At 36.5% G+C, this 12,339-nt stretch overlaps 1 protein-coding gene across 1 annotated transcript in view; it reads left to right on the top strand.

Moving 5' to 3' along the window:
- NEB (nebulin) overlaps positions 1 to 12,339 on the top strand; it is a 136,205-nt gene that overhangs the window by 83,324 nt on the left and 40,542 nt on the right. Inside the window, 20 exon segments of the mRNA XM_050900496.1 lie at positions 608 to 712; positions 1,296 to 1,400; positions 1,492 to 1,596; positions 2,056 to 2,163; positions 2,854 to 2,967; positions 3,446 to 3,643; positions 4,321 to 4,425; positions 5,166 to 5,270; positions 5,581 to 5,688; positions 5,973 to 6,080; positions 6,983 to 7,090; positions 7,744 to 7,848; positions 7,941 to 8,045; positions 8,243 to 8,341; positions 8,570 to 8,680; positions 8,851 to 8,955; positions 9,646 to 9,750; positions 10,184 to 10,288; positions 11,423 to 11,527; positions 11,842 to 11,946. Of these exon segments, the coding sequence (XP_050756453.1) occupies positions 608 to 712; positions 1,296 to 1,400; positions 1,492 to 1,596; positions 2,056 to 2,163; positions 2,854 to 2,967; positions 3,446 to 3,643; positions 4,321 to 4,425; positions 5,166 to 5,270; positions 5,581 to 5,688; positions 5,973 to 6,080; positions 6,983 to 7,090; positions 7,744 to 7,848; positions 7,941 to 8,045; positions 8,243 to 8,341; positions 8,570 to 8,680; positions 8,851 to 8,955; positions 9,646 to 9,750; positions 10,184 to 10,288; positions 11,423 to 11,527; positions 11,842 to 11,946 (2,214 nt within the window).

Genomic DNA, 12,339 nt, shown 5'->3' with positions numbered 1-12,339 from the left:
CTTACCATCTGGCACATGTAGAGAAGAGATGTGGATGTACCATGGTACAGTCAGAATGTTGCTCTACTGCAGTGATCGTTATGTATTGTAATTGGGAATGTTGTAATTTGCACAGGGGCCAGGACAGCATCCACAATCCTCCTGGATCCAATGGGTCTGGAAAAGACTTCTCTTTGTTTGTTTGGGGTTGTATCAGTCCACAGAGTCTGAGCTGAGTGAATGGCACACTGAACCACGACGCTTTTTCATATTACATAGTCAACAGTATCTCAACTTGGGCCAACCAACCTTCCTAATAAAATTTGATTATATGGTAATTGCCTGGCCTATTACTATGCTGTATTATTTGGTTTAGTTTCCCTTGCAAATAGTGTGGGTAAAAATCATTCAGTCAAACCATGAGATGGGCTAGTCTTCTCTGTGCTCACATTTAAACTTCCAAATAGGTTGGAATCACTGCATAAGCCTGGTTCAGATTCAGTGGTAACCTTCTGCATTGAGTTTGCACAAGTGGAAGATACTGAATATAGAGAAGAACCAAACACTACTTTCTTCAAGCAGAGGGCAAATTTCTTCCTAACATAATAGTCTGTTTTCTTCCATATAGGTGGTGTATAAAGATGACTTAAATTGGCTGAAGGGACTTGGGTGTTATGTCTGGGATACTCCACAAATCCTGCATGCTAAAAAATCGTATGACCTCCAGAGCCAAGTAAGCATATTTTCCTCAAATAAATAAATATTTATAAGATTTTTTTCTTCCATTTATGATTCACTGGGACTGACATCTGTCCTAGTCCAGAACAGAATGAAGTAATTCCTATTACATCAGAAATATTTTGTTCAAACTATTATAATACACTCTTTCAGTTTTGTCTGTAGACACACGATCACTTTTGTTACTGAAGGAGCAGAAAACTTAGGAGAATGGAAGGATAGCAAGGTTGTGGTTTTTAACAGTGAGAAGATAATACTTTGTCTTTCTGTATGCCACCCTGTGCACAAGATACCTCAGTGAGACATTTATGTTGGGAAAATACTCTCTCTTGTCTTGCTGATTGTACTCTTAGCCTGCTAGATGCTATACAGTGATGTGCAATTTTCATTATTCCTCGGTTCATACTGGCTATATATTAAGTATTTCTTTTCTGTGGCCTATCACTTTTAAAGTTGGTCTTAACTGGGCTGTAATCCTGGGCTTCAGTTGTCCAGAACTGATTTTAAAGGAAGCTGGCAGGGAATTTACTGGTCATTTTCAGCATTAATGTTTGTTTTCTTTTGTTTTGTTTCCTTAGATAAAATATACAGCTGCAGGAAAAGAGAATTTTCAGAACTTCGGTGTTGTTACTGACACACCTCTCTATGTGACTGCAGTGCAGAGTGGTGTAAATGCTAGTGATGTGAGTCTCCCCACTTCTTCTATTCAGGCTTTTCCCCGTGCTCCTTCTGAGAATTGAAACAAGTTAACTAAATCTGTCTTTCATCTTACAGGTGAAATATAAGCAAGATTACCACAAAACTAAGGACAAGTATACAACTGTGACTGAAACAGTGGATTCCGAAAGAGTTCAAAATTTGAAACATCTCTTTAGCAATGTAAGTGTTTCTACACATTTTGTCTCTCTTAAGGTGCTACTGTGCGGGATTTTTGTTTTAATTTGTTTGTTCACTCTGAAGATAAACGTCCAAACATGGAGCTTATCAAAGCCAGTGATAGCCCTCTGCATTGCTTGAGTATGGGGAAGATGCTGTATTTCAGGCAGAGGGCACACTTTCTAACTGTAGTTCCAGTCTTGTCAAAATACATTCATTAATAAATGGATTCCCTGAAGAAAATTGCACCTGAACAAAATTAAGACCTTGTATGAGAATGGACATGAATAGTTAGAAAGCATTTTTGTCACCCTTTTGTCACCCTCAAGATTAAAGTATTGATATTAAGTAATAGTTATGGTGTATAAATAAAAACAGAAGGGCTTTTGATTTCTATTGGTCGTTGGTTATTACCCAGGAGCAGAATTTTGCCACTCACAGAGACTTTCTATTTTGCCATAGAATCTCTACAAGAAAGCCTGGGACAAAGTGAAAGCTACGGGCTATATAATGCCCTCTGATGCTGTATCCCTAGCACGTGCAAAAGAACTGAAGCATAATGCTAGTATTGTAAGTGAATGAAATACTTTCTTTTTTTTAATCAGATCATCAATTCTAGCAATGAAAACCTTCATGGCTTGCATATACTGTAGGTATAAAAAAGGTTTTTTTAAATTATCTTCTATTTGTAATTTAGATATAATATGTATCTGTAGATAATCAGTTTTCTGTGATAATCATTTGAATAACAGTTAGACAGTCCTTTGCTGCTTCTTTTCATGGAAAAAAAAGTCACATTTTATAGTAATAGAAACTGTTTCTTGAAAATGCCTGGTTAGGGTTTTTTTTAGTCTAAATTGCATAAGCATCCAGGTCAGAAAAACACCAAATGTCTTTAAATGATGCTTTACTGAGTATAGAAGAACATAATCTTATGCTTTACTGAACTGAGGCTTATGAGAGATCACTCTCTTCATGGATATCTTTAAATGAAAGAGCTGGAACAATAAATAAGTAGCTTATTCTACATCTATTTATTTTTGAAGTCTTCTAGTCAGCTGTTGTTATTTTCACAACATAATAGTTATGAGGTGCTTTCTTTGCCATTTAAAATAAAATAGCAAACCAAGATCCTGCTTTAAAGGCTTTCTCTGCTTGTTGGATCTAACTAAATATTTTGCTTTCTGGTGAATTTTGTTCCAAAAATACAGTTGACTCATTGGAGTCAGTTATTTGGTGCCTTTCTTTGCATCTGCTTAGGTAAAATACCGAGAAGAATATGACAAGTTTAAGGCACTGTACACGTTACCCAGAGGTGTTGAGGATGATCCCAATACAGCAAGGTGCCTTAGAGTTGGAAAGCTTAATATTGATGTAAGTGTTGTTTTCTGATGTGTGTTTTCCTGATAAAACCATACTTATCTGAGAAGAGGCTACGCAAAGAATCCACATGCCTTCATTCAGATACCACATTTCCCCATGCATTTGGCAGTGTTCAGTATTTGCTAAATTCTATAATACACCTATGAATGTCTTTTCAAGCTTGTGACTCAACTGTTAAATTGCCTGCATGGCTAAACCTTTAGTGTAATATGTTTATGTATAAAACAGAGCACTACATAGTCTAACTCCTTTTAACACGTGAGTACAATGAAAATTTGACAAATCATATTTTATCACCCTTGTTAACGTTCTGCAAATTATTTTTAGAGCAGGCAAGATGTAAATTTTAGAGTGATTGCTCTCCCACTAACATTCCATGAAAATATCAATAATTTTGCTTCAAATTTTTCAACAGTTAATGCTTCAGACTATTTGTCAGCATTGTTAATGTACTGCTTTAACTCTGCAGCGTCTGTACAAGGAAGTCTATGAAAAGAATAAAGCCAAAGTCCACATTATTCCAGACATGGTAAACATAATTTCTGCTAAGGATGCACAGAAGAAAATCAGTGAAATTGATTACCGCACACACCTCCATGAATGGCTCTGTCTACCAGATCTTCAAATCAATGCCCATGTTCGAAAAGTAACTGATCAACTCAGTGATGTAAGTTCACAAATCATGTGTTCGTGGCTCACTTTTTAAAAAGATTCTTGCATTTGTGCTCTGTTAGAGGAAATGATTTAGCAAAAACTCAGTTGGAGCACTCTGCAGTTACCACTTGAATCCTTTGTATTATGCACTGCTAAACAGCATCTGTATCATGGTTTTTGTAACACTTGGCAATAAGCGTGTAGTTGAGATGTGGCTTAGTATGCATAATTTCAGTGTTATCAGTGTAGGCATTGCGTCATAACATTACAGTTCTACCAGTTCAGCCGTCCCTTTCTGTAAATTGCCCTTTATTATTTGGTTGCATAAGGTGTAGAAACTGGAAGTTTGAGAAAATCCTGGTGGTGCAAAGCTTCTATGCACTTGCCTTGCATAGGTCAGCCCAGGAGTAGGCCAGCGATCTGTCAGTAAATCATTGCCCAGTAGGATATGCAAGTAGTTTTTTTAAAATCATTGGGTTTTTTTATTTGTTGGCCAAACTGAAGCAATGAAGAAAAATAATTTAAATTCCAAAAGGACTTGTTTTGATTTTCTCAAACCAAAAAAAAATGTCAAAATACTGGAAACCTTACTTGCCATCATTTGACAGTTGTGTTTCAGACTGATTTAGCAATCAGGGATTAGATCCTAGCGGAAGTCTTACAGATTGCTTCTTTGCTCTGATACCTTAGGTGCTATACAAGGATGATCTTAACTGGCTGAAAGGCATCGGCTGCTTTGTTTGGGACACTCCTGAAATTCTCCATGCCAAACATGCCTACGATCTTCGCAGTGATGTGAGTGGATACACTGGTTTTACTTCTTAGTTTTTTTCACTCTGTTGTATTAAGAGGATGGAGTAGCTTTATTCTACTCCAAATATAATCTGGAAAATGTTATCTATCCTTCTCTACTGAAGTATTAATTAAATAACCATATATGGTTGTTTAAACTTTGCTGCTTTAGAAGTAGGTATTGTCAGGTTACATCCCATTCAGGGAAGCATTAAACATATGTTTAAATACTTGTCTTCTCAGAAAAGCACTTAAAACAGTAATTCTTCATTCAGAACCCTTGAAGTAAAGCAGAAATGATGCAGAACTCATATTAAAAAAGAAGTATTTTTATGTTGATTTTATGATTTCTTTTTCTCCTCTCAAGATGTTATGACACATCCTTAGTTTGGCATTAAGCCATTAAAATGGGAGAATAACCATTCTGGTTTTTGAGAATGTATGTCCCTTCATAAGTTCTGTATCACAAGTATGTTGGATATTTATCATATGATACATATGCCTATTCTATGAATGAGTATTGACATTTCCTAATATTCCTTGATAAAACTTATCAGCTGTTCCTATCTAGTAAGATGCCATGTTAATTTATTCAGCCATAATTTCAATACACTTTCTGTTTAAATGCTAGTTCACTAATAGAATAGTTCAGTAGTAAAAGAAATAGTAAATATAATAATATAATAAATTAAATTAACAATGACTAGCCTTACTAATTAGAGCTCTTGAATTTCTTTCCACAGATTAAGTACAAATCTAAGGCAGAAAAAATGAAGAATGACTACACTGTGGTCATGGACACACCTGTCTATGTCCAGAATGTCCTCAGTGGCTTGAATTTAAGTGAAGTAAGTGTTTGTATCATCTTTCACCCCCGATATTGCATATGCCATTAGCTCACAAGTTCTAGAAATGTGACTTTTAGTATTTTTTTAATCATTTCATTTTAATCATTTAATCATTGCTGGTTATCTACAACTCATTGCCTATGCCTTTATTAAGATCTGAGAACACAATCACTAAAATCATTAATTGCCTGAATCCAAAAAACTTTTATCCAGTTTTTTAGGAGAAATTCCCGTATGTATGCAAACAATACATACTGTGAGAGAACATCACAATTATGACTCTCCTCTAATTACTTTTTCATTTTCTCAGGCTGTCTATCGTGGTGAATATATGCACAATGTTAAAGGCAAAGTGATTCCTACTGATAAAACAGTAGATTTGGAGCGCGCGTATCATGCGAACAAAATACAGAGTGAAGTAAGTATAAAACTTTTGGGTCCACAGAGTTTCTGATATTCAAAAAGCAAATTCTTTAAAAGTTAATGTCTGTCCTTAGCTTTTCAGGTAAAGAAGCTAGATTTCACTGCTCTAAAATGAAAGTGGGAAAATGTCGTCATTTAAGCTACAAGTATGCATTATAATGCAGACATGAGGGAAATGTTTTGCCAATTGCAATTAAGAAATTTCCTATGCAGCTAATGAATGCTCTCAAATATAACACACAGTTGTCACAAACTCTCTCTTTCTCTCTTCTCTTACAGAATTTGTATCGCTGGGCTGGTGTGAAGGCTCTACCTACTGGATACAGCCTTCCCACAGATACCCCCAGCTTTCAGCATGCTAAACAGGTCCAATACATTGGCAGTGATGTAAGTAATGTACTAAGTCCTTCTACAACATGAGTCGCAAGGGAATATTTGATGCCCATCCTGTATGAGCACACAACTGTTTGAGACAGTTATTTCTCAGATATGAGATTGCTTGTCAGAGAGCAACAAGAGTGGGGTAGTTCCATGTGGATGCCTGAGCCCGGAACTGAGGGTGACCACGACATAGGGAGTGACCTCATCATCCAGGGTGAAGTCCCACTATACCTGAATGGGGTGGGCAGAGCAGGGTGCTGATAACAGGTTGCACCAACAGTCCCACACAAGGTGAGGAACCGGGGCCAAGGTCCATCCAGGGGGATCCAGTCAGGAGCTGCGGGAAACAGAGCAGAGACTGGAGACAAGCTACCTACAACATAGGTCCGAGGTAAATCCAGGAAACAGGGCTAGAGACAAGTTACCGATAACATAGGACCAATGTCCATCCAGGAAATGAGGACAGAGACAGGGCTGAAGACAGATGTGCTTACAACATAGCTCAGGTAAGGCCTGGCGTCCCAGAGGTGGCTAGTCAGGGCAATTAAATCTTCTTAGTGCACTCAAGCCCCAACATTGATAATGTTTGCGTTAACAGAATTTAAATGTTACCAAACCCCATAATTATCTGAAGCAATTACTATCAAAATATAAATTTCCCAGGCAGATGCAAATACCTTATTAGATGCAAGAGAAATTTAAAACGTTATTAATCTTGGACCACATGATAGAGACAAAAATAATGATGATGTGCAGTGTATTTAACTCTGATATAGCTAAATCTCACGTGTTTATCTCTCAAAATCTCGCTCTTTATACTGCATAAACTACTGTCAGAACTGCAGTGTAAGTAGAATCACAATCAAATTTAGTTTCCATATGTTTTTGTTCCTTTTTCCACTTTATAGCTGAAATATAAAGAAGCCTATGAACACATGAAAGCTAAAGGCTATACTCTGGGACCTAAAGATGTTGGGTTTGAAAATGTGAAGAAAGTGAATCAAGTCATTAATGAGGTACAGTAAATATACTTATTTGCTTTCAATTGTATTTGTGGTGCTCAAAGTATGAATGATGATGGGAGTACATTGACTGGGAAGGTTGTAGGGTCCCTGTTCTTTGAGGCTTTTAAGAGCAGTTTAGACAAATATCCATCGAGAATGGCAAGGGATCATTGATCCAGGCTTGGAGTTGGGCTGTATGGCTTTTTAAGGTTCTTGATAACTCTAACTTTCTGTAATCCTGTAAAACTGTTACCATAATATAAAATCAATTGCAGCCTAATTTTATTAACTGATCTGCTGCTACTTGATTAAAGTTGCATAGAAATTATTGTATCTGTATGACATTGGGTCTTGACAGTTTTAGGTTTTATATATATGTACTCACTTCTTGGTCATTGGCTTTAATAGGATGAAAATTAAATGTACATATTTACATGTTTGTACGATTAGAGTCTCAGATTCTCGATGTATTAGAGATGCTGCTGTCAAAAACAATTGTGGAAAATCTTTGCCTGGTTAGAAAACAATATGTTTGCTCCCTTTTCTCTGGTAGTTATTCAATACCTAACAAAAAACCTGCCCTTAAAAGAGAAGTACTTACACTCTGCCAAACTGCTTGCCATTTTAAGTTTTTAACATGTAGAATGCTGTCCTCTTTGATACAGAGGTTGTATCGGGCAACATACCACAAGTACAAGGACAAGATTCATACCACTCCAGACACACCAGAAATCCGTCAAGTCAGAGCAACACAGGAAGCTGTCAGTGATGTATGTGTCTTTCTAACATAAAAAACCAAGAAGAGATTTAGAATATTCACATGGCCAAACACGTGAAATGCTATTTTTTCTTTGTCTTCCAGCTGATCTACAAGTCAGATTTCTTTAAGATGCAGGGACACTTGATTTCCTTGCCATACACTCCTCAGGTGTTGCACTGCCGCCATGTTGGGGACATCACAAGTGATGTAAGCAACTTCAGTTAAGATACCTGGTATTTGAATACAACAGGCCTAATACTTTTATACTGAAAGTGGAATTTGTCTTCTAGCATTTGCATTCTATTCTGTAATAAATAAATGCTTTGTAACTATGCTTAGGGACTGATTAATGAAATTATCCCAAAAGTTAACTTTTGATTTTTCTTTTTCTAATTGCCTCATAGAATAAATACAAAGAGGATCTGAAATGGTTGAAGGGCTTGGGTTGCTTCCTGTATGATACTCCTGATATGGTCCGTGCTCGTCACCTGCGTAAACTTTGGGTAAGATTTTTCTTCTGAGAACCATGTATAACAATGATTGATTTATTTACATGCATGCTATGTACTTCCAGGAAGTTAAGTACAGGAAAATGAGTAAAGACGTATGACAGAATTTCTTGCCATGCAGCTAGTTAGTTGTTTCAAAGTACTGTTAGGTTACACTGCAAAATTTTCTTTACTACTGAGAATAGTAACAGCTTCCTAAGTGATACTGCTTTTCTTTTTCAGTCTAATTATATATACACGGATACGGCAAAGAAGATGTGGGCTAAATACAACGTGGTATTGGATACTCCTGGATACAGAGCAGTTCAGGAACTAAAAACCCATTTAAGTGAAGTAAGTTCTATATTATTTTCGCACATCTTTGTTAGCTATAATTAAGCTCAGACTCTCTCGCTGTTTTTCCTGAAATACATGAGATGTTATAATTGCAAAGCTGTGATTGTTCAGCTGCTAAATGGACATATGTAACAGAAGAAATAATTCACGGACCTGTCTTTTTCCAGCTGGTTTACAGAGCTGCAGGCAAGGAGCTGAAGACAAAATACACTTCCATCCTTGATACCCCTGACTTCTTAAGAGCCAAGCAAGGACAAAAAATACAGAGCCAGGTGAAAAATTTGTACTGATAAAAAAACCAATCAAGGGATCCCTCTTAATATACTCTTAAAGTACAGCAAAATCTTTCCAGGCCATTTCAAACCAATGTAGAATTCCTAGAGAGGATGTTTAAAGTGACTGTTGCTCATATTTAAGTGGCTATGAATTTTCAGGTTGACCATGTCTGTGTAATGGACATGTTCAGCTTTGTCCATCTGAAATAGAGCACTGAACCCTGGTACAGTTCTGTTCAAATTCTCTGAAACTGAGTTCATCAGAGGAATAAATATTTTTATCCATCTACCTTTATTCATGATCATTTCTTTATTTATATAGTAGTTCATTATCTGAGTTATTAGCTACAAATTTTGTGGAATTTTTAAATTTGCAGAACAAAATGAAGATACCAGAGAAAAACAGATCTTATGGATGCTTTTATCTAAAGCTAGGTCTGGATGTAGGGCAGAGAGGTCATTAATGTCACATGTATTTGACTTCTTGGTTTGTGAGCATGTTACTGGCAGTTACAGAATATCAGGAGTATGAACTGAGATAGTATGGAAGAGGAAAGGGCACATTATTTTTCCCTGGGGTAAATTGTGTGGTTATGTATACATTGTGAATTTACAGTCATTTTTCAGAGAGATAAAGTAAAACTTACTCGAAATGTCTATTTTTTTATTCTTTTCTTCTTGCTGCAGTACTTGTACGTGGAACTTGCCACAAAAGAGAGACCCCATCATCATGCTGGTGGTCAGACTCCAGCGTTTACACATGCTAGGCACGTAAAGGACATGGTCAGTGAGGTAAGATATTTGGTTTTTTTTGTTTGGTACCACAATGCTGAACTGTTTAGAAGTTTCATTTCTAATTCTAGTGATAGTTTCAAGGCTCAAATGTGTTTACCCTTCATTTAGTTTTCTGTCTCTTATGCTTAAGTTCCACATTTCCTTTATAAGCTGTGGTAAAAGAGTACACTTTTTTAATATGTTTTAGTATTTTATAAGATACCTGTTTCTAAGTGCTTGTTTGCAGAATCTGAGGTACACTGGCTGCAAGGCCAGGAAGACCTAGAAAGAGCTGAACAGCTGAGCTTGTTTCCCAAAGTTTTGACAGAAGCGCTTTGCAAGAATGACTTTATGCACTCAGGGTAGCACCCCTGGGCATTAACATAATACCAGATTAGCAAATGCTTCTAAGACTAAAGATATAACTTTTCCCTTTTGCTGTCTCTCTTAGAAAAAGTATAAAACCCAGTATGAGAAGATGAAGGACAGATATACGCCTGTCCCTGACACACCGATCTTGATCAGAGCCAAGAGAGCATACCTGAATGCGAGTGATGTATGTAGTCCATGAACACTTTCGCTGCTGCTTTTTCTTGGTTTCTTTATGGAAAGAACAGAAAAAGGGTCAATGGGGAACGAGAACGCAAAGCATAGAATAACTCAGTGTGGGTCATAAACTAGGTCACCCCATTTGCATGTACATTTCCATTTGATATTACAGAGATTATTAAGTTTTTATTTGATGTCACTGTAATGCTTTTTTCATTTATTGTAATTCATTTTCATTTTCCATTGCACTGAATTGTGGTCTTACAACACAGGAAAAATAGATTTAAAGTAATTTGCTGACACATGGAATCTCCAAATAGTGCAGACTGGAGTGAAATGATTGATGCTGGAGCCAGGGTAGAATACCTTTTATCAGATATTTTCATCTCAGTTTTGTGTTAGAAGTAAACTTGCATGCCACTGAGAATGTGCTCATTTTTTAAGTTAGAAGTAGATTACAGAGAAAAATTATCTTAGCTGCTGCACATAAGGTTATTAAGGTGAAATTGATTTTTCCTTCAAGCGTGGAATAGTGATCTGTGATTTAAGGCAATGGCTAAGAGCACTCTACTCATTCGTGAGATCTTTGCTATATATTTCAGATTGCACGTTGTATCCTGAAAGGATATGTGCTGGGCTGGTGTTTTGTTCTAGTGATTAGTCTTACTGCTCTCTTAAGAATGATTCTTAAATACTGCAAAGGAGCATTCCAGTTCTTTTGCACATCTGAATTTCTCCTCTGAGAAAGTCTTTCTCCTAAGACTGGAATGATCTTCCTGCTTTCTTCTAGATCAGGACATGGAAGAAGGGATAAGTAGGGGTTTTTATGCCAAAAGTGGCACTCGCTGTTCTAGAGAGTAGTCCTGTGATACATGGATGTTTTTTCCTCAGTATTCAGTCTGAAAGTGAATAGGATGAAATGTTGCTTTAGATGTACCAACTCCTTTTCTCTCTAATTTTCACCATAAGTCTCCATCAAATTGCAATTGATTGTAGGCAATTGCAGCTTCTCAGGGCTTAAATTGGGATGTTGGACAGCAACATATCCTGGATGTCATTCCTAAGAGGTAGGAAATTTAACTAAAACAATTCCTGACAGATAAATGTAATATATTCTTTTATATGTTATTTTTCTTACCAGTTGCGCTATAAGGAAACCTTTGAGAATACTAAGGGCAAATACCACACAGTGAAAGATGCTTTGAATATTGTCTATCATCGAAAGGTCACCGATGATATTAGCAGTGTATGTATACGACATTTTAATTCCTAATTAGTGTTTGTCATTTAATAACCTAGAATATGCCATTTATGCTATTGCTCTATTTAAGTGTGTCAAATAATTAGAAAAATATGATCAGCACTATTAATATTAACTTCTGTCCTTCTCTGGAAGATTATACGCTTCATTGCCTTTGGTGTTACAAAGGTGAATGCAAGTAAATCTCATTTCCACTGGTTTAGTTCTGATTTTTCAGAAAAAGGAATGTCTTGAAACTGCGTGGTTTGGAGTGTTCTGTTCTCAGATTGTTTTACTTCATTCTTCAATTTTCTTTGTAGGTGAAATATAAGGAAAATTATATGAGCCAGTTAGGAATCTGGAGATCAATCCCAGACCGTCCAGAGCATTTCCATCATCGCGCAGTCACGGATGCTATTAGTGATGTGAGTTCAAATAGTTCCTAGATGTGAGAGGTTGAAAGTAGGTTTCCAAAATGAAAACCAAGTCTTATTTCTTGAGAAAGAGAAGACAGCTGAAATTTTTAAAGTGATTTACATTTTCACCTGGCAGATCTGTGAAATGACAGAGCAAATCAGATGGCTAAAATTACAGCCCTTCTCCTTTTGAAATTAACAGAACCATCTTAATTCATTTCAGTTGCATTTGCTTAGATTTGTTAACCCTGTAACAACCTTTAATTGTACATATCTGTACATATACAATAACCCCTTAATTGTACAAGAATAAATGTCTTTTAATTCGCACAGGAACTCCAATAGCTAATGATAGATTAGGTGTGTGAATAATCTGAGTCCATCATAAAAGTATGAGTAACT

The sequence above is a fragment of the Gymnogyps californianus genome, chromosome 7, assembly GCF_018139145.2.
Source record: "Gymnogyps californianus isolate 813 chromosome 7, ASM1813914v2, whole genome shotgun sequence".
Taxonomy (NCBI): domain Eukaryota; kingdom Metazoa; phylum Chordata; class Aves; order Accipitriformes; family Cathartidae; genus Gymnogyps; species Gymnogyps californianus.
The sequence above is the reverse complement of the archived record's forward strand: the minus strand, read 5'-3'. Positions and strand labels throughout refer to the sequence as shown.